This window comes from Cloeon dipterum, chromosome 3 (assembly GCF_949628265.1).
Source record: "Cloeon dipterum chromosome 3, ieCloDipt1.1, whole genome shotgun sequence".
NCBI lineage: Eukaryota > Metazoa > Arthropoda > Insecta > Ephemeroptera > Baetidae > Cloeon > Cloeon dipterum.
The window spans coordinates 8,101,631-8,122,877 of NC_088788.1; the positions used below are offsets into that span (position 1 = coordinate 8,101,631).

The 21,247-nt window shown below is 43.9% G+C and overlaps 3 protein-coding genes across 16 annotated transcripts; 2 read left to right on the forward strand and 1 right to left on the reverse strand.

The window, feature by feature from the left end:
* Positions 1-93: 93 nt before the first annotated feature.
* Positions 94-4,861, reverse strand: LOC135939278 (probable ubiquitin carboxyl-terminal hydrolase MINDY-4). The gene is made up of 8 exons (XM_065483573.1): positions 4,448-4,861; positions 3,495-3,893; positions 2,571-2,981; positions 2,370-2,521; positions 1,698-1,886; positions 1,493-1,643; positions 467-638; positions 94-404 (listed from the first exon to the last, which is right to left on the reverse strand). The coding sequence occupies exons 1-8, from the start codon at positions 4,859-4,861 to the stop codon at positions 298-300; spliced, it is 1,995 nt and encodes a 664-aa protein (XP_065339645.1). The 3' UTR covers positions 94-297.
* Positions 4,862-4,947: 86 nt separating this feature from the next.
* LOC135939279 (UPF0047 protein YjbQ) lies at positions 4,948-9,417 on the forward strand. The gene is made up of 5 exons (XM_065483574.1): positions 4,948-5,107; positions 5,173-5,227; positions 5,287-5,326; positions 5,770-5,811; positions 5,872-9,417. Exons 1-5 carry the CDS (start codon positions 4,948-4,950, stop codon positions 6,085-6,087), a joined length of 513 nt encoding a protein of 170 aa, XP_065339646.1. The 3' UTR covers positions 6,088-9,417.
* A 364-nt stretch (positions 9,418-9,781) lies between these two features.
* On the forward strand, positions 9,782-20,995 carry LOC135938630 (sex determination protein fruitless-like). Of its 14 annotated transcripts, none has more exons than XM_065482415.1 (7): positions 9,782-9,899; positions 10,984-11,324; positions 12,318-12,577; positions 12,756-12,941; positions 15,946-16,057; positions 16,506-16,757; positions 17,728-17,856. In XM_065482415.1, exons 2-6 carry the CDS (start codon positions 11,048-11,050, stop codon positions 16,733-16,735), a joined length of 1,065 nt encoding a protein of 354 aa, XP_065338487.1. In that variant the 5' UTR covers positions 9,782-9,899; positions 10,984-11,047; the 3' UTR covers positions 16,736-16,757; positions 17,728-17,856. The 14 variants fall into 14 exon arrangements, with proteins under 14 accessions (XP_065338487.1, XP_065338486.1, XP_065338488.1 ...); XM_065482414.1 differs by lacking the exon at positions 17,728-17,856 and adding an exon at positions 17,440-17,580; XM_065482416.1 differs by lacking the exon at positions 17,728-17,856 and adding an exon at positions 17,440-17,580 and having other exon boundaries at positions 15,949-16,057.
* Positions 20,996-21,247: the final 252 nt, after the last annotated feature.

Sequence of the window (21,247 nt, forward strand, 5' to 3'; positions counted from 1 at the left end):
TGTTTCATGTATTTGGAGAATTTAAATAAATAAAAACGACTGAAATTCACGTGAGTCAATAAACTTCTTTTTTAATCGACTAAAGATCAATAATTCGTCCTGGTCGCGGCAAAATTGCGCAACGTTCAACAAACACCCAAATTTTCATTGTCGAATTGATTGTTGACCTTTTCTTGCAACAAGGAAATTCGCGTTTGGTTGTTGAAAGTTACGCAATTTTGCCGGGACCAGGACGAATTACAATTATAAGGTAGTGCAAAAGTAGTAAATTCGGCAGTTTCAATTTCAATTCAGCATTCATTTTGGAATCCATTGGATTTGAGCCCCACTCCACTTGGTCCTGATGGTCATCTCCAGGTACGACGCAGCCTTCTCTTCCTCCTCGTTGAGTTCCCCACCAGTCGCTTTTAAAAATTCAATTTCTGTACATCAAAAATACATACACTAAGAAAAAATATTTTCGTACTGATTGCGGCGTTTTTGATGCCGTCGGCGTCATAGATCTGGAGTCGGAAGGCGAGCTCGGCCCTCCAGTCGGCCACCAGCTTGGCATTCGTCGATAAAATCACGGAATACTTATCTGGCCCCAATTCCACCACCCAAACGGGCCACCGCGGCGTTTTCAGGCACGACGGCACCTGCAACCACGTGAATTATGCATGAGCAGCAGACCAGAACGCACGCGGCCACTCACGCCACCCCGCTAAGTAAGAATCATCCCCTCGAAAATTATCATTGAAAAGGGGTATTGATTATGCTGAGAAAGGAAAAAATTATCAAGTAAAGACGAAACAGGAATTATTTAAATTATTTATGATATTAAAATTCATAGACTTAAAACTAGACTTCGTAACTCAATAAATTAAAACCCTTAAAATCCCGAAAACGATATATATAGGGGTGGAATAATATTGAAACGAATTTCGGACAGTTTAAAATATATTTTACGCTCTGGGAGAAATCTTTTGCTTGTTAAATTTTAGTAAGGGATGAAGGGGGAGGCTGAGCACCCCTTTAACTCTTTTGTCCATCAGGGGAGGTCAACACGAGTCTAACAGAGTTACGTTTTTTTCAATTCTGACATTTAAAACCCGAGATTTGGATGTTAAATTATTTAAAAAAGAAATATTCGGGATTTTCAAGATTCAATTTAGAATTTCTCGAAAACGAGACTGCAAACACCACTTGGTAATTTTCACACAAGTTCCTGAAACTTCTTTATAAGGGGAATATTTCAGATTTACAAAATTTATGGGGCAAAAAGTCTAAGAAAAATGCTTAGAAAATGGTCCCAGATATGACCTCTGACCTTGACCACCAGAAAAATAGATATCGTTTTCTTAAAATGTGCAAAAATGTCTCTTACACCGCAAATATAAAATTGGTAATATTTTTTTCGATTTATTTCCTTAAAATGAGCCAAAAAGTCTTTTGCTCCAAATCCAAAGTTTTTTCCGATTTTTTTAATTATTTCTGAATTTAAATTGCTGACCTTGAGGTGTCCGTAGTGTTCCGCGAGGGAGAGGAGTCCAACCTGTGCCCGCTGCTTGGCCTCGCGCATGTCCAGCCTGCCGGTCAGCGTGAGATTTACCAGGCACACGTTGGCCTTGCTCAGCAGCGGCGCCCGCCCCCTAAACTCGTCCCTAAAATTTGATTTCATTTTTTATTTAATTTGTCTTTCTTAAAATTGGACTGACAGGCCCTTGGAGAGAACGAGCGAGGCGACCAGAAGGAGCAGGCCGCCAGGGGCTCTCAGCTGGTCGGCGTGGCGCTGCACGGCCGCCCGCGTCTCGTCGGCTGATCCCAAATGCAGAACCAGCATCGCCTCGGTCAGTCCGTCCCGCCGGTAGCGGCCGCAGCCCACCAAACGCTCCTCCTCGCCGCAGCTAATAAAATTTAAAAAAAATCGGGGAAAATTTGCTCTGAGAGAAAAAAGATGAGTTTTATTTAATTAATCTATTGTTACAAAATAATATTTTTCTGTAATGTTTCAAGGAACAAAGTATTTCACGCATTAAATTTAATTTTTTTTAACATTGATTTTAGGGAGGATTTCTACTTTAAATTAATTAAAAAACTCTTCTAATCTAAAGGTTTTACAGACTGCAACTAGAAATAAGTGTTGATGAAGTTTTACGTGAATTTTTAAAAGTGTTAAAGAAATTAATTTGAATTATAAGAGTTTAAGTATAAAATTAAAAGGGCATTAATTTTAAAATTAGAGTGTACAAGAGTTTAGAAAAATAGAAACGTTAATAGCTGTGTGTATGTTTTTTTAATATGCAATATAGAAATAAAATTTTTGTATTAACAACAGGAGCGATTTTTTTCGCATCCTACTGATTTTTTTAGTAATTTATTCTCGTTACATTGCAAGGCAGGCATGCGCATTCTGTCCACTCTGCCAGAGAATTTGAGCAACGGCGGTAACAAAGGCTTCTTCCTCGTCTGCCACCCTGCAGAAGGTCATTTCCTTGGCCACGAACCCTTGCAACACCGCCAATACACCACTGATTCCACTCTATAGACAGTTTAATCTATATTTTTTATCAATAATTAAAAAAATCAACCTCAGTAGCGTCTCGGAATTTATCTGCAGAGACGAAAAGCTCGCTTTCCCGCCAATCTTTGAAGAACTGCCCCTCAGGGGTGCCAAGGAGCACGCTCTTCAGCTCCATGGCCGAGGGAAGGGTCAAAGGGCGCGTTCCCAGGTTGTTTTCTGTCACAGGTGCCATCGGAATGGCTTCTTCGATAAATTCCTCGACGGGTTTTTCATCATTTTTCGGGCCAGCAACAGCAGGCGGAGCACGGGGGACGAATCTCGTTTTATTTATTGGCAGTTGCGTTCGGCACGCGGAAGATATTAGTATTTTATTTGGCGAGGGTGCGTTTGACAGTTGCTTTGTCCGCGACGAATCGTCAGCTGCGGGCGCAGCACTATTCGTATCACAGTTTATTTCTGCGGCTTCAATCGATTCTTCCTACGGAGGATTTAAAATTGAAATTTAAAATTGGTCTCGAAATAGATTTTTTTTAATTAAATATAAAAGGGAAATTAATTAACAATTTTTTAACTTATGCACAAAAATGTAAAAAGAAATGCTGAATTTTCCAGCGGGGGCCAGATGTGCGATAAAATTGGTTCGCACTGCGCAGATCCAAGATGGCGTCTGAATCTGGGAAACAAAAAGCTCTCTTTGGATTGCCGTACGAGTGTCAAGAGTTTGTTTTTACGATCCAAAAGACACAATTTAGGACAAGTAATGCAAATTATATCACAATGTTGACGAAAACTTGGTTCTTTTCGCGCATTTTCACGTGACTGTATTTTCGCGCCATACTCTACCGGACGCCATGTCTGCGCGTCGCACGAATCTAGCCCTTGCTGTCTAATATAAAATTTCAGTGCTGTTTAAAATAAAAATAATAAAAAAAAAATGGAAGAAAGTAAAATTCCTACTCTTATTCAAAGATTTCAATATGAATGCAACAACCTGTGCGTCTAATAAATTGGAAACAACAACATCAGTCTCAACAATTGGCCCTTCCTCGGTTAAATCCGCTAAATCCAGATTCGCATCGGTTTCTGGTTGATTTTCAGAGGAGCTATTCGACTCGCTAACAACCATCTGATCCTCGTCCGCCTGGAAAAACGATTCCGGCGGCGCTGCTGCTACTTTTGCCGGCGAGTCGTCGGTGCGTGGCTCGTGATTCGCGCCGCTTTCTTCCACTGGCGGCAGCGATTTTTTGAGCAACGCCTCGAGAATGCTTCCGTCTCCTTTGGGGGGCCGCCTCCGGAGGCCGACGGCCGCCGCCAGCGAGTGTCTGCTGTTGATGGAGTGCGGGCCGCGCGGCACCTCCACGTCCATCGTCAGCAGCACGCCATGAAAGCCCTGCAAATTATTCCCGAGATGAATTTGGTCGTGTGCCAATAAACATTTTTTTTTGCTGACAAATCCGCAAGAGAAGCCTTATTCACGTGGAGAACACTTGACGCTATAATTGATGAATATTTCATACATGCTGCATGCGGGGACGCGCGCTTTAATCCAATTTCGGCAAGTGTGCCAAAGATGCTGCTGTGTTTTCATCGCGCGCGCGGTTGTTTGATCAATACACACAGGTCGGCAGGTTAAAAGACCCCTTTCAAGTGTAATCGCCGCGTTTAGTTTTTATTGTTTCGCGGCCTCTGATGATTTATTTTTGTCACACCGCAAGAAGTGTATTGTGTGCTTTCTCTCTCTCTCTCTCTCTCTCTCTCTTTCTCTCGCGTACATTTGGAAAGAGAGCGAGAAGAGAGAGAGAGAGAGAGAGGGAATTGATTATCTGCACTGCATCAACACACACACACTCTCACACGGCAGCAATTTTTGCCGCATTCGCGCACGTGGAAGATTGGCCATTGGGCCGTTTGGCGCGTGTTTGCCTTGGCGGTGGGGCGCCCTACCTTGGTGGCCAGGAACTCCCTGACCAGCGACAGGGCGACACTTTCCACGCGGCTCCGCCAAAATTCGCCCATTCGGCGCGGCAGCAGTCGATTCGAGGGAGAAGTAGGCCGCAGCGCAGACTTCCCGCCGCGGGTCAGCGCCGCTCGGTGATTGGCGCGAACGCGGCGAGCCGGCTCGCGATTGGCCGGTGCTGCCCCCTCGCTGGGTGAGCCGGGAGGCGCGCGGTGGCGCTGCCCAGCTTTTCGCGCCGCTTTTGTTATTTTACGGCAGCGCCGGTGGAGCCATCTGGCGGCGAAGCTGGCAGCGAGAGCCGAGTCGGGCTGCTTGTGTGGGTTTGGTGGCCTGTTTTCGGACTGAATCTCGCGGCCGCCGGGCCGAAAATGCGTGCGTAGCGCGGCCGTGTTTCCAGACATGCTCAGCGGCGGCCGACAGCGGTCTTAGCGTCGACGAGAGGGACAAAAACGGCCGCATCCTGAGTCGGTCTTCGGGTCACGCCAACATGGCTTCGTCCAACAGGGACATCCAAATGGGCTCGGCGTGGCTGCAGCGCAAAATCAACCTGCGCCCGCAGCACCGCGGTGTCCACCTGGTCACCGACGAGATCCTCAAGCCCATCCCCGAGCTCTGCCAGTTCTCCGTCGGACTCTTCCATGTACAAAGTGAGTTGGAAATCGGCGAATAAACCCGCCCGCCCGCTGATCGTCTCGTTCTTTTTTTCCCGCAGTCCTGCACACCTCCGCAAGCCTGGCACTCAACGAGAGTTGGGACCCTGATGTCAGGTGCGTGCCTTCCGCCTCGCGATCCGTCCGAATTTCTTACAATATTTGTTTGCTTGCAGGGACGACATGGAGATGATGCTGAATAAGATAGTGCCTGAGGTGAGTCTATGACACCTAGGAGGGTTGATACTGCAAAATTCAGGAGAACCCTTGTTGCCAATGCATAAACTTATCCCTAAGGATTCAGATAAAGTCGAAATTACTTCAGGTAGAGCTGTAAATTTTAGAGAAAAATGGCTGCTAAGTCAGCATGAATTTCAAATGGTGAGAACTGTCTCCCTACCTGAAATCTGATTTTAATTCACAATTAAGAGATTCGCCAAAAGAGTGTCGCACACCGTTGGATAGATCTCAACTAGAGGAATCAAAATCTGCTCAGGAAGTATGGTCAAGCGCTGTAAATTTTGAGAAAATTAGCAGGAATTGCATTGCAACTCTAAACAGGTCCTCTTTCAATTATTGCCCATTTTTAAAACTGACTGCCTATTGTAGTCTCAACACACTTAATCAATCCACTTAAATAACCCTTTTTCCGTCCACAGGGAATGCCGTATCGCCATTCTTGTGAGGGTCCCGACGACATGGTACGTGCCATTCGCTTAATTCTTTAAAAACCGAGGCCTAAATTCAAACTATTTCCAAAGCCGGCCCACGTAAAGGCATGCTTCCTGGGTTCCTCGCTGACCATCCCGATAACGGACGGCAAGCTGAACCTGGGCACCTGGCAGGGCATCTGGCTGTGTGAGCACCGCAACCACGCCGGCTCGCGCAAAGTGCTGGTGACCCTGAACGGGTGCATGAGGGACTCTAGCCGCAGCCCCATCTCGCCCGTCTCGCCGATGGCCTCCACCAGCAGCTAAGGCGGCCGCCGCCCGTGCCCCCCAGCCCCCTGCCTGCCTGCCCTGCCCCCCGCCGCCCCCTGACACACAACACACACACGCCACTCAGACGAAGAGAATTTTTTTGGTTGGAAAAGAGGCTCACCGTGCGTTCCCGTGGTGCGCGGTCCCCCTGCATTTATCGTTTCCTCCTTCTGGTCAACACACTCTACACACACCGACACACACACACATACATACACACACACACACACTAAGTCGAGAACAAGCTTTTTTGGCTGCCACCAATCAAGGGTCTGCACAGCACAATGTATGTAGGGACGACGACGGCCGGCGCCCAACGCCTCTCTGAACCGCCACCTTCGAGACCGTCGCGGCTAAATGGCCATGATTGGTCTAACTTTAAAATTTCCGCTTTTGTCGAGGAAAATTGGCCCTAGATTTTCTTTGTTGCCTGCATCATTCACTCGTTTTCTGAGTTATCAGTTTGTTCAGCGTTTCTGCGATAATGCGACCGAGAAGTGTCAAAATTTAAGTTCAGAACGGTGATCTTTATTGATAAATATGCTGGAAATGATAATATTGTCTAAAATTTATGTTTTAGTATATTTTAATTCAATTTTATCTTGAGCAAAACTTTATCTCAGTGCTCGGAATCATTTTCAGCCCAAACAGATCACCTTAAAAGTGGCTTTGGTTGGATCCACTTTGGTGTACAAATCCACCAATAGATGGTGCCAGTGGTTTCTTTTGATTTTAATGAACTTCCGCTATGATTTACGACTGTATCCTATCCTGCTACATGCAGTCTGCAAAAAGAATTATTTCTTAATACGTGCTGTAAACAAAAATCATCTAGCAAATCGTGTAGAAACGTCAGAAAAGATTTTTTATTTCTAAAAATAGTTTTTCACGATTCTTCCGCGATTAGCTTCACCGATTTTGTTTTTTAGCACGTCAAATGAAAACATATTAAGTGAAGAATGCACAATCGTAGGACTGAGTCAGAAATCGCAGCGAAAGTGCCTAAAGATAGAAAGTCTTCGGTGGCGCCATCTGTTGGCGACTTTAAACACTAAGAATTTACGCAACTGGTGGATGAACTTTTCATTGCCTTGAATTTTCGTTTCGATTCTACTTCTTACAAATAATTGAGCAATAACTGTTTTGAGTGTTGCACAAAGTAAAGACAAGATGATTTTTATGTAAAAAATTAATTATTTCGTCAAACACCATAAAACGAAATATTATGTCATACCTTTCTCTGGCTTAAACACCAATAATCTGTTGGCTAATTTGTCAGAAAGCCTTGTTTATATCATGAACAAAGCATCACATCATTCACCAACTAATCAGAATCCTCTAAAAGAGAGCCAATCTGTGTTGACATATTAGCACTATGATTATTTTTCCTATTTTTCGACAAACCAGAAGGAATTCCATAAATTCGGAAGCGTTAAAAATAACAATTTTCATCAGAATGATGCTGTTCCCACACATTTGTCCCTGTCTCGCAAAATAATTCATTCCCGTTGACCAACATAATACCAATAATTATTCTCCTGTTTCGATTGCCCCCGTTAAATATCCTGAAACGATTTACTCCTGATGTGGCCGTTTTCCGCGTGGAGAGCGAGTTTGGCGGGGCTGGGGCGGCTGCGGCGGGCCGGCCAGGTGTTTTAAAACAGAGCTGCAAGGCAATCAAAAGCACTAGACGTCACACACAATGCGAGCAATGCCTAAGAACAAATCCTGTCCGAATGCTACAATTCCATCCAGTTTACGTTGGCTGATGGCTTCTTAAGATTAACGAGCGAAAGAGAGAACGTAAGGAAGAAAGAAAGAACGAAAGAAAGAAAGAAAGAATTTAGCAGCGTGTCGCCGTGTACTATTCTCAAATTATAGAGGCATGATTCTCAAATCAAATAATAATTACGGTTAAACGAGCGTTTTCTACGGGGCAGCAGCTGTTGTTATACTCTTGCCTTCGGAGCAAAAAGCAAGCAAGTCGTTTTAGTTAGATAGAGCTTCGTTCCCTGCCTCGGCATTCCTTGATGAGTATTTATTTATTTATTTATTTATTTCTAATTGATTATAGACTGCGGTGCGAGTGCTTTTTCACGGGACCCGCTGGTTTTTTCGAGAACTTAACTAAACTAAACTAAAAACATTCCACCATTCGACCTGGAGAGTGAGACGATTTGTTAATTTTGTGATATAATCTGTTGGTGTTTTTTCCTTTGGATGTCGTGCGTTCCTGTGAGTGTGCAATTCTTCTTACACTTGCGTAGCGAGTAGTCCGCGTCTTTTTTAAGTGACAAAACGGCAAAAGTGGAGCACAACAAAACAAAAACTCTCTCTCGTGTTAAGTAAGGATAATATAAACAAACACACACACGCAACACAACACACACATTACGATTAAATTACGAATTCACCGACACTAAACTTACTAGTCTCTGTCCAAAGATGCGAACGAGAGAAGAGCGGGGGCCGGACACGTTGAAAACGCCTGCCGCCCTCCACAATCTCCTCACAACACTTTTTGTATAATATTCGACTCGAGACACGCGCGCAGAATATAAAAACAAAAATAAAAAAGATGATAGTTGATTCAAGAGGATGGTGGCTGTCATTGTAAATTATTATTATACATAAAAATGATTGACGTGCATTCTTCGTTGCAACGAAGATAGGTTGTTTTTTGTACATAGTGTAAATGTAAAATAACGCGAAGAAAGACAGAAAAAACGGAGAACATTGTATGTAGTGTTTGCTGCCGCCGCTGCCAATTGTTAATTATTTTTCACTCCAACAAACAAACAACCAAAAAACCTACTCACCACACTCACACACACACACACACACGAAAAATTATTGAAACAAAAAACACACACATGCATTCTAATACTGGTCCTGGCCCAGGCTAATAATGAATAAAAATGGAAATTGATTTGGGAGGAGGTGCTCCGCAAGTGAAAATAAAAAATACGACCCATCCAATGACCCAACAGGGTTGGTTTTTATCAAAGTAAATTTTAATCATGTTGCAAGAGTCACTTTTTAAACGAATCACACACACACACAACACACACTTAACACGAACAATTAAGGGATATTCTACGCGAAAATTTACTCTATTAATTACAATTAATTATCTCTCAATTATTCTTATTGGCTCAGATTTGTTTTCGAAGGTTCGGAAAAGCTTATCTGTACGACGTGAAAAGGATTAATGAAAATTACGAACGGTGGTGCTGCAACGTCACAAAAAAATAAATAAAAAGAATGAACTATTGACATGACAATGTTGCTTGTTACCATCACATCAATAAAAAGTCATGATATGAACGCTTTAACCGTCTCATTACCCCCGTCACCCTTGCATTTATTAGAATTTTAATTCTATTTTCCTCGTTGCCTGGCAATGGTGGCAGGAAACTAGGAAAGGAATTTCCGTCACCACACGGCCTTTCAATATTGCGCCAAAAGTGGCCAATCTAAAGAATAAAGAGGAAGGAGGTCCCCCACTCGAGAAAACCCGATTCTTTCCGAAGGAGATATGGTACCAACCTAACAAAGTCAAACTTAAAGCTGATTTCCTTTAAATACGAAAATATTTTTCATAAACTCCTCCAATCTCACTTAAAATCAGTTCAATTTCGTGATTTGACACAAATTCAAACTGCAAGTCCCAACTAAATCACCATTTAAAAAATTCCCCCCGACAAAATTCTTTTGGTCAAGATGGCAGCCTGCGGACTAGGTACACTTTACGGCCGACATTTGCAAATGTGATGAGGGAGGTCACGTCGTGAGTTTATTTTTTAAAGGTGAGTTGCTAATTGCGGCGGTTTACCTGCAAATTAGGCCCCGGCAGGCGGCCACGGGGCTTCAACGGACGTGTGGCGGCCACGGAAGAGGGGGCTGCGGCCGCGGGAACGGCGCCACCGGCCGAATTCTCTGCGCGTCCTTTCCGCCCCTTCGTCCTGGGACGCACACGTAGCGTTCAGGGTCCATTTTCCCTAGGTAGGGTCGCGGTAACGCGGGGCGAGTTGCGCGTCCCCACAGCCCCTAGCTTGGCTCCCGTTGCTTTCGGACGGGTGGGAAGTGACACTCGACCGGTCGACGACCATTCGCCGCCTTTATTTGTAAATATTGAGGTGCGAGAAACGAGAATTAATGCGAAAGGTGTGCGGCCAGGGAACGAGATGTAGGCTGACGATCGCCCCGGCCGCCGAGGGGGGCCGAAAGGGTTGCCACCAACGTTTTACCCGCTTTTCCTGATTTTTCGGCGTAATTTTCGCGGCAAAGTTGTTTTGTTTTGCATTTAATTGTTGTGTTACGGTTTGCTAACCTAGATTGCGCATTTCTGCGCAGGTATTTCCTCATTTCGGGCGCATTTCTAATTTTTCCTCCCTCGTGCCACACTTCTTAAAAGCTGACAAAACATCGTTTCCCAACCTGAATTTCTCAACAATACCTTCAGGTATTTTTAAAAGTTTCGTAAACACCTTTCGTTGTCAGAGGAACAACATAATTATATTAAGGTGAAGAAATAAATATTTTTCGGAAGTGATTTTAAACTCTCGAGGCCAGATGATCGTAATGTATGTGCTGCATCAGCATTTTGAGCGGCGTGAATCCCAGTAAACCGCGATTGTTGTTCGCTAGTGTGACGTCACGAGCTAGAGAACTGCACGGGAACGAAGATAATCCAATTTGTACGTGAACGTGAACCCGATTAATACGTTTTCCCGTCCTTTTTATTTCTCGAGAGGTATCAAAAAAGTATTGAATTAAAATTTGAATCGACTCAAACGGTCGGTTTCATTCTTGCGGCAATGGAGGCGTCGATTAAGTCTTTGGAGATAATGCTCGGAGATAAGATAATGAACGTTTTGGTGATTTGTGCAGACGTGTGTGCCGCCGCCGCGCGAGAGAGAAAGAGAGACCGATAGAATCGAATTGAAGCTTCATCATGGGGGAAGACCAGGACCAACAGTTCTGCCTGCGGTGGAACAACCACCCGACGAACCTGGCCGACGTTCTGAGCAGTCTGCTGCAGCGTGAGGCGCTCACCGACGTCACCCTGGCCTGCTCAGGCCACACCTTCAGGGCGCACCAAATCATGCTGTCCGCCTGCAGCCCCTACTTCGAGGCCCTTTTCCTACAGAATACGCACCCCCACCCCATCATCTTCCTCAAGGATGTCAACTTTGTCGAGATGAAGGCACTTCTCCAGTTCATGTATAAGGGTAAGCATTTTAATTTAGTTGGAAAAAAGCGGCTAAAAAACAATTTTATTCCAATGTTATTGCTTAATATTTATTTAAATTTAATTTATTTTTATCATTTACATCCCTGTTTGAAATGAATTATCTCATTTTCTTCGAGTATTTTAATAAATCATTTCATTATATTTTCTTCTGTGGTTCTAGCCAATTTTAAATATTTAAAATATACTGTTTTTGGACAGTATTATTTACTGTAGTGTTTGTTTGGTTTAGTTTTTTCGCCGTTTATTCTTTCCAATTTTTTAAATCTTAAGTGTTAGGAGAAGTCCTGTCTTTTTGTTTATTTAAAAACGCCTTTAGAGTTGTAAGCGATTTTTTAAATTTAAAAATGCTCAGCAATTTTCCATTTAAATTTTGTTGTCTTGATTTTTGCTATCTTTTGGCATTACAAATATTTATTTATTTTTAACCGTAATTATCTTTTGCATTTGAATTTTGTTTTTGCTTTTTATATTTACTTGAAAATTGCAATCCGTTTTCCATTTCTTTTAATTATTGTCAATACGTTTTTCTTAAATTTTTAGTAATTAATTTTCGTTAGCAAAATCTTTGGGAAATCGTTTAATTCCCTTGTCTGTGATGTTTTAGTTAAATTCCAACTCCATATCCTTCATTTTTCGCTTTAAAGTTCACAAACTTCTGATTTTTCTGTCCAATTTTTTAAATAAAAATTGCAAAATATTATTTTTAAATTTATATTTAATATTTACTCATTTTTCTAAATATACAAGCCTGAATACCCGTTTTACATTTCTACTCTAATAAAATAAAATGTTTATTTTATTTTACTTTATTTTCTTTCTTAAATTTTGAACTGGGTTTCAATCCCAATCTGATTGTGAGCAATTTTCCAACGTCGCTACAGCTTGTCAACATATCTAAAATATATTGTTGTTAAAAAAAAATTCGTAATTTTCGCTATTATAGTTTTTCTGATTCATTTCTCATTTGCAGGTGAGGTTAACGTGAGCCAGAATGTGCTGCCACGCTTTTTGAAGACGGCTGAAGCGCTCAAGATCCGCGGTTTGACCGACGGCATGGGCGGCAACCGCAAGGAGGCCAGTTCTAGTGGAGGCGCTGTTGCAGCAGACAAGTCTGTGAATGAACAGACGCGCACCTCTCCTCCTCCCGAGAAGAGGAAAAGACGGCACTCTGGCGGTGTCGTCGCACGCGCCAGCCCCATCCCTAATAATGACCATCAGAGCGACTCGCAGGTGAAAAATCAAATAACTAAAAATCTTGAAAAAAGATGATCTTTTTCTTAGCTTTAAAAAAGGAATTATTTTTTTCTTGACGTTTCTTAGAAGCTTTTTTTATTGAATTAAGTATTTTCCTTTTAAATCGCATTTTGTCCAACTTGAATTTGAAATTTGAATTGTGTTGGAATTGCAGTGCAGCAGTTATAAGAGCAATTCAAGCCAGGCGGCCTCGTTGCTGGCCGGCGGCGAACTGTCGGTGGTGCCGCCGTCGCAGCTGGAGGCCGACCTGGAGCAGGAGGTGCTGGACGTAAACCCGGACGAACTATCCATTAAGGAGGAGGAGGACGACGAATACCACGACGTCGAGGCCGTCATGGCGGTAAGCTCCCCCGACTGAAATGCGTTTGTCTGCCAGCCGAGTGCCAATAAATAAATAAACAAATAAAACCGTCGAAAGAGAAGCGTCGGAACGGGTTGGGGGGAACATGACCACGATTTGCGCGCGGCCGATCTTTGCTCTACGCCAAATGCATGGGAGTAATTGTACAAAACTGAGAGATTTAAGACTGAGTCCCTTGTAATAATTTGATCTTTTGGGCCGCCGTGAGCTTAAGAACACAGGCGGCCGCGCCCTCCCTGCCCGCACTGACCAGAGCAAGCAGTTTCTGGTCTCGTTTTGCGCCGAAAAGCAGTCCACTCGTCGCTTCAGATTTTCTTGCATTCAACAGTGCCAACGAATTTGAACACGGAGCTCCGAGAGAAGGTGAAAATTGTTTGTATGTCCAGAGTTGCGTTCAAAATTGGTTATTGAATAAATATGAACTGAAGAGAAATTGGAAAAAAAGCTAACTGAAATTTGCAATCCTAACAAATGAGTTGGATTTATTAATTGCTTTAAAAAGTGACCAAAAATGCAGTTTTTTGTATTTAAAAATAAATAATTAAGTTTAAAATCATCAGGATTTAAACTGTTTTCAGCTTGAGTCATTTTTAATATTAGAAAACAATTATTTTCTTTGGCATTTTTTTATAATAAGATGATTTGGATTTTAATCCAAAAATTAAATAGAGTTAATGTTTACGGCTAAATATTGTTCATTTCCTGAGATTTCCTTTCCTCTTTTGGATTAATTTGGTAATATCAAGAGAGACTATACATAATTCTCTAGCTATCTGGATCTGAAACTTAATCCAGTTTTTAAAGTACATTCTGCATTTGAACCAAAGCTTTTAACAAATTTTGACCTAGAAATGATGTTCCAAATAAATTTGATGACTTGCTTAATTAACGTAAATATAAGTTAATGAGATTTTTTTATTCACACGAGATGTTAAAACTAGCACAATGAAATAATGTTCAAAATTGAAAATAAAACCAATTCGGTCAGGCTGCAATTAGTTATTGCATTAAGTTTTATTGACGACTTAAATATTTGCATCTGTCAAAATTAATAGAATTCTTTTCTCCAATTTATAGTTAATTCTTTTACCAGAACTCCTAATTTTATCTTTATATTTTTATTGATTTTATCATTCATTTAATTCTTTTTGTTTTTGTATTGAAAACAACAAGAAATCGAATAGTTTTTACTTTTAAATTTATATTATGATCCAACAACTCTTCAATTTTGATGAAATTCTTTAGAGAGAGGTTTTCTTTGTTTTAAAATATTTTTTAACCTAGTTTGAACGCAAAATGGAACTTGGATAAATAGTTTTCACTCTCGGAGCTGCGTGGTTCATAATGAAACTGTCGAAATAGAAAATTGAAGGCGCTTTGGACTGCTTTCTGGGTGCGGGACGAGACGAGTTTTGGCTTGTTAGCTAACTCGAGTGCCTGCATTTGTTGTAGAGCAAAGAGGCGAGCAAAGTGTTGGCCGAAGACGAAACCGTTTTGCGCTTCGCCTGCTCCCAGCAGCCGCTGCAGGCCCATCCGCCGCCCCCGCCGCCTCCGCAGGAGTCGCAGCTGCCGCGCGTAAACATACTCATTCCGCCGCAGTGGCCGGAGCCGCCTCCGCCCGCTGCCCCAGCTGCTGCGCCCCCGGCGGTCGTGCCGGCGGCGCGCGGCAACAAGTTCCGCTCGTGCTGGCTGCAGTCGTACTCGTGGCTGCAGTACGACGCGCGGCTCGACCTCATGTTCTGCCAGTTCTGCCGTAAGTGGTCCAAGACGCTGCCGGTGCGCACCTCCTTCGCCGACGGCAGCCGCAACTTCCGCCACGAGATCGTGCTGCACCACCACAAGTGCAAGGCGCACCACCTGTGCATGCAGCGCGAGGAGGAGCAGGCCTCCAGCCCCTCCGCTTACTGAATCGCCGCCACGGCCACCGGGAAAACACACTATTTTTAATTAATTATTTTAAGGAAATATTCTAGTTTTTCGATGAATGTGATCGCCAAGCTGTGAATGTGCGCTCGGTTCGAACGCCCCAACCCCCCAAAAAAACAAGCAAACAAATGAGAAATTTTTGTCGATTTTTTACTGTAGTAATTATTCATCACCGTTTGGCTGGTCCAGCTTCGAGAGATCCGGAATCTCTTTGGAAAATTCATTCCTTTTGGAAAATGAGTGCTTTTTGATGCTTGATTGGCTGGTTCCAAATTTCTTATTGCTATTCTAATCGGCAGGTCCTAAACTTATGAATAAATATACAATATTATTGTATTTAATAATCGGCAGGTCCTAGATTTAATCAGAGATCTCTGAAATTGAGATAAGAATTTGATTCTCAGCCCGGTTTGCTTGAGAATCCAAAGTAACTTTTTGGAAGGCAATTTACGGGGGAAAATGACGGTTGGACGAAGAGAACTTTCCTAGCCATTTAGTACGCATCTCGTGACTTGCAAAATATTGCCCGTTTTTTCAAAATATGGAAAATATTCCGAAATATTCACATTTTCCTTTAAAAATCCTCAAATAGGGGTTCGAAATAATTTTCGTCTGACTTGAATAGTTTTTGGAGTTTTTCCAGAATTCCTTTCATGTTTTCCTTTTATCTTTTCTCAAGAAAGCTGTTAAAACGGGCGGTAAAAAATGCAACTCAGCGGAAGAGCAAAAATACTCCTTAATTCCAACGTCATTTTGCTCCCCAAATATTTTTCGTAATATTAAAGTGCTGTGCGCGAAATCCCAAATAAAGAAAAATTATTGCGTCTAAAGAAGAGGACGGAAATTGAAAGTTGTGAAGTTGCAACGTACCTGTTGTTGTACAATTCGTGTCTGCACCGCGCACCCCTATGAAAATTTATCTTTGTAAACTAAGTCGGAGTAGCACCACAATAAAAAGATCTTAAGCAAGCGCTTGCTCTTTCTCTTGCACTCGGTCTGGCAGACGTGTATTTCCCTCTACTTGCCCTCGACTCGATCGCTTATTTTGTTTGTAAAGCAGGACGGCAGCCAGGACGAGACGTTAGACTACAAGGACCTGACCATGTCAGAGTCGAGAGACACGGGCCAACACCCTGGCCAAAGCAGCGACCCTCTCGACGGACTGGACGGTAAGTGTTTCTGGCATGTCTCGCCCCCGCCCCGTCCCCTCTAAACCCCTCACATTCAGCCCCGAAAATATATATATTAACACCAGTGGTGGTCTCCAAAGTGGCTGTGCATGCTTGTCACACACTCTTATATTTTGCTGCACGGTAGACGTCGGGTAGACGGCAGATGCTTTACTAACAGAGTAACGAAGGTTGAAGGAAGTCGCAAAAGTAACGCTTGTGCATGCGTAGTTAGGATATGTGTCAGGTATATAGGGCTATTTTTGGCGGACTAACAGCGGGCGGTTGACAGCCGACAGCAGATGACTTTACGCTTTCTAACCACAACCATTCACCCTTGAAAATTACAATTAAAATGGCGACTGACACTCATGACGAGGTGGCTGGCCATAGGAAATATGTGACTCAAACGCATCCAAGCAATGTTTTTCTGATTGATTGTTCGCAGGTCAGATTTTTGTATTTTTTGAAAAACTGAAGGAGTCGCCGAATCTAAGCAGGTGTAAGCTTTGCGGCAAAATTGTGACCCACTGTAGAAACCATTACCGTGTGCACTTTCCGGGCAAATTCCGATGTGCCCTGTGCGGTAGTTACTTTACCCGCAGAGACAATTTGCTCGCGCACTTCCGAGCGAAACACCCCTTCGAGCCAGTCCCTTATCTCCTGAGTGCAAGCTAACTCCTCTCCTCCCGCGACCAAGGTTAGTCTCAACACCCTCTTTTTCTCTCTCTCATTACTTCCGAAAATACATTCCGGGCGCACGCAGAAAATCGCCTCCTCACTCACCTCAGCGGCTCACTCGGTGCCTCCTCGGTGCGGTGTTGGTCTTCTTTCTCAGCATCCCCCCTCCTTCTCTCTGCTCGCTGTCCCTGAGGACCGTTGGTGCCAGTCGAAATTTTAAATTTAAAATGTCAATCTTCCTCAGAATTCATTTTAAAAAATTGAAAACGTCCGAGGGATGGTTTACGCAGGACGAGCAGACACGCCCACCTGCAAAAGACTCGCCTTGATCCTGTGCTGGTGACTCCTGGACACCAGAGAAAGGCGTGTCTGTTGCTTACCAGGGCGCATCTGTTCGTGCTGAATACACCGTCCCTTGCCTTCCAAATTGCATTTGAAATTTCGAGTTTGGCATGCAAAAAGTCTGATGCGGTGGCGTGGAGAACTTTCCTCCAACCACCGAAATGCTAACTTAAAAGAGTCGCTTGCAATAATCTCATCGGTCTTGGACGTGGAGCTCTTCTAACCCGTGGCGGAGTTGCCTCTTCAGGGGGTGGTTGCGGCTAACCCTCTCGGCGGTGGCGGGTGGTGTAGTCGCAGACTGGCTGTGCCTGCGGATGCTGAGCAGTGGAGCTGATCGCTGGGGGTCGTGTCTGTTGCAGGCTTGGGCGTGCTGCCCAGTCCGCAAGAGGTCAACTTGATGTTCCGCAAGCTGAAGAGCGGCGATCGCGAGTGTCTGGTTTGCGGCAAGCGCCTGTCCAACTATCGAAACCACTATTTCATTCACCGGCCAGGCAACTTTCCTTGTCCCGTGTGCGAACGCTTGTTCGCCCGCCAGGACCAAATGAAGCAGCACGCGCGCTCGGTGCACATGCGGGACCAAGTCCTTCAGCAGGACCAGCCGAACAGCAAGCGAAAGCTCCGGACCTGATAGGCAGCGTGTGTTTCAGGGTGCACGGTCCGCCACCGCAACTACGACTCGGTGTTCACAAAGCTGGCGACCGGGGCGCGCGAGTGCCGCCTCTGCCACAAGGTGGTCATGAACTACGCCAATCACTACCTGGTTCACTTCCGCGAGAAGTTCGCCTGCCCCTTCTGCCCCAGCTCCTTCTCCCGCCCCTCCTACATGAAGCAGCACATCAAGGTCAACCACCAGGACAAGGACAAGGACAAGCAGCCCCCCGCCGAGTCGCAGCCGCAGCAGCCGCAGCCCTCCGCTAGCTCATAGCCTCTGACCTCCCGACACAAACGCTCGCCCTGCCCCCGCCCGTCCACTCGAACACGAGTCTGGCGACACGAATTTGAATTTGACTAAATTGTAGAAATCACCGGCTCGCTGGACGGATCAGGAATTTATTGCCATTATGTGGTTCCGGATCCGCCCGCTGAAGGTTTTTGTAACTAGGTGTCGCCCACTCGCGCTCGAGGCAGCGGAGGCGCAACAGTTCCTAATTTTTTAATTTTTTTTTTCAAAGTGACGCAAGCAGCTCTCTAGGTCCCGTTCCGTATAAGTGCAAGCCTGAATTCTTTGATTTATTTTGCAATCGGAAACAGAGCCATGGACTTGCCATATATATTGCTTTTTTTTAGTTGTCGTTACCAATTTTTGAATACAGACCACTTTTGACGAGTTGAGTAGAGAACCAGTATTTAGCTTTATTTGCGTCCTCCAAAGAAGTAGTCGAGTAAAATTGTGTGCGTGTGTGCATATTTGCAAGCTGGACTGTTTTCTTTTGAGAAGAGATCAAAAGACGTAGCGATAAGACATCACTTAATCATACATACTTAACCACCGGGCCCCCCTTTGTTTACACGGATTCTTGGACAACACACCGAACAAATGTACAGTTAGTTTTTAAAGATTGAAATAAATAAAAAACTGAGTCGAGTCCTCTGAGCTAAAAAACATACGATGATTTTCACTGATTTCCAGCAATGGTTATTAACAACACGTTGATTGGTCCGTCCTTGTCGTTTGTCGTGTTTATTTTTGCATGCGCGTCTTTGCATTGTCGTTGCTTCTGAGTCAGTGTTGTTTGCCGTGTGGCATGTAGAGAGCATTCCCGACCACGTGACACAGCAAATTTGAGTTTGGCCACCCTGAGTCCACCCGTTTGTGTGTATGCAGAGCATGAACGGCGCGAGCCAAGTGTACGAATAATTCCCGTTTCTTTGCAGGCATGGCAAACTTGACCTCGGATAGCGACATTAAAGATCAGAAATCCATGTTTTTACGACTGCCGAACGGGCAGAAGCAGTGCAGACTGTGTTTCAAAGTAATATCGAACCTCAAGAACCACTACCTGTCTCACAACCCGGGCAACTACCCGTGTCCCTACTGCTTCCGGCGCTTCTCGCGTAAGGACAACGCCAAGCAGCACATCCGACTCAAACATCGCATGGTGCCAGGATACCTCGACGCCAAGATTTAATGCGAGACCCCCTTGGCCCCCCCGGTGCAGGAGGAGGAGGACGGAGGCTTTTTTCCATCCACCCCCTCGCACTCTAACACGACTAACAACTGAACAGCAACCGACCCCCCGACTGGCGAGCTCGCTCGGACAATATTTATTTTTCAAAGCGTCGAAACACTCTGTCACACACACTCTCTCTCTCTCTGATTTCTGAGCTTGCGCATCCTGACCAAAAATAGCCAAGGGAGCTTCTGATCATTTCGCGTTCCAAGTGACCGACCGACCAACCAGAGACGTTCGTTCGTTGGTGTCTCGCAAGCACCACCAGCCGCCTCCGCAGTCGTTGGATCTGTAAATATTAATAATTAGCGATTCGATTCTTGCCGCGCCAGCAAGACTGTATAAACACGTAACTCGGTCTCTCTCTCACTCTCTTTATTTGATAATCAATCGACTAGAAGTGTGTGCCATACCAATACACTGCTACAGTTAATTATTGAATTAATTAATTACCATTATACTTTTAGTTCGTACGCGTCAGCTGAAGGACATGATTTGTGTATAACGAGTGTGCCATTTATATTACTACCTTTCTTTCTTTTTAGTCTAACTCGGTTGTGTTTTTCTATTCATCTTCGTCGGTTTCCACCACAACGCGAAACTCACACACACACACACACATCAAACGATTTTGTACAAGTTGGAATTCATTGTTGTCTACTAGTCGATTTCTCGCCATTTTAATTTTGTCCCACGTGCCATAGCGTCCGCCTCTGTTTGCGACACTAAAAAAACCCCTTTTCCTTGTGCCGGAAGTAATCGAATTTAATGAATTTAGTCCTGCTCACCCTCCCCTCCGAGAAAGCGAGGGGAGGGGGCCGTGGTCGGAAAGCAGAGGCGTTCGCCGCGTCTATGATGAGTTCCCGTATCGATATGAATATGTATAATGATTATTAATAAGTTAGTGCGTTTTTTTATCTCTGTGTGTGCTTAATTTGCGGATTTTATTTTTAACTAAAAGATGAGGGAGGTGTTTAATCACAAATTCTTAGAGTGCTAATCGACCGACACACGTTGGAGAATGAACGACGAGATATTTAGCTCTAATTTTGTGAGGCTACAGTTTTTCAAAGTCACTCTTAATAACGATGTAGATAATTATATATTAATTAATGCCGACGAAGAAAGAAACCTGTCTCTGTCTCAGTCTCTGTATACGCGAACGAGGAGAGATTATTAAAAAAAGGTCGTATCACCGCAACAAAGCTCTATTATTACTTTTTTTCCATTCCACTATAAATACATATATCTCGTATATTATCTCTCTTTGTCCACTGCTTTGCATGGTCCGCTTGGTGTGAGCCGACTCCGTCAGTTTTTCCAAAAGATGTGAGTGTTGTCTTTGATTTAGTGGGTGTGTGGCTCGAATTGCAGCTGGCAGCTACCACAGCCTGTTCGAGGAGGGCGCCGGGCCGCAGTTCCGCTGCCGGCTGTGCGGCAAGCAGGTGACCAACAAGTGGCACCACTTCCACAGCCACCAGCCCGTCCGCAGCGTCTGTCCCATCTGCAAAGCCTCCTACAGCCGCAGGGACACCCTCAAGGCGCACATCAGGGCCAAGCACCCCTTCGTCCAATGACTGATTTCTCCGATTGCTATTTTAATTATATTACAAGTAGAGAGGCCTAAAACGTGCTAAACTGACAACTTTAATTGTTAGCAAGTTATACATAGACTGGATATATAAGTTATTAGTCGAGAAGTAAAATTTGTAAAATAAATATATTGATGATTTTAGTAACTAGACTTTTAAAGTAACTTTCTTGAAAAGATATAAATGAGCGGATGTTGAAGTTTTTCTCGATATTAATTTAGCAATTTTATTTAAAAGGTGTAAGTGTCCGAAGCTTTGCCTTCTACCTCACCATCCAAGGTCCAAAATAAATAGACAGCTGTAAATATTCTGAAGACTGAAGACGTGCTGACGGCAAAATAATAATTATTTTTTGGTCTACCAACATGAAGAGAAATGAAGATGCCAAAATTTTGGAAATCAGA

What these genes read in the sequence shown, in the direction of transcription:
- LOC135939278 (XM_065483573.1), bottom strand. Translation starts at nt 4,861, where the DNA reads ATGTCTGGAAACACGGCCGCGCTACGCACGCATTTTCGGCCCGGCGGC. An exon ending in GGGAGTTCCTGGCCACCAAG is followed by an intron (nt 3,894 to 4,447) that starts GTAGGGCGCCCC and finishes AATAATTTGCAG; the next exon opens with GGCTTTCATGGCGTGCTGCT. An exon ending in CATCAAAAACGCCGCAATCA is followed by an intron (nt 405 to 466) that starts GTACGAAAATAT and finishes AATTTTTAAAAG; the next exon opens with CGACTGGTGGGGAACTCAAC.
- LOC135939279 (XM_065483574.1), top strand. Translation starts at nt 4,948, where the DNA reads ATGGCTTCGTCCAACAGGGACATCCAAATGGGCTCGGCGTGGCTGCAG. An exon ending in TGAATAAGATAGTGCCTGAG is followed by an intron (nt 5,327 to 5,769) that starts GTGAGTCTATGA and finishes TTCCGTCCACAG; the next exon opens with GGAATGCCGTATCGCCATTC. An exon ending in GTGAGGGTCCCGACGACATG is followed by an intron (nt 5,812 to 5,871) that starts GTACGTGCCATT and finishes CTATTTCCAAAG; the next exon opens with CCGGCCCACGTAAAGGCATG.
- LOC135938630 (XM_065482404.1), top strand. Translation starts at nt 11,048, where the DNA reads ATGGGGGAAGACCAGGACCAACAGTTCTGCCTGCGGTGGAACAACCAC. An exon ending in TCTCCAGTTCATGTATAAGG is followed by an intron (nt 11,325 to 12,317) that starts GTAAGCATTTTA and finishes TCTCATTTGCAG; the next exon opens with GTGAGGTTAACGTGAGCCAG. An exon ending in ACCATCAGAGCGACTCGCAG is followed by an intron (nt 12,578 to 12,755) that starts GTGAAAAATCAA and finishes TTGGAATTGCAG; the next exon opens with TGCAGCAGTTATAAGAGCAA.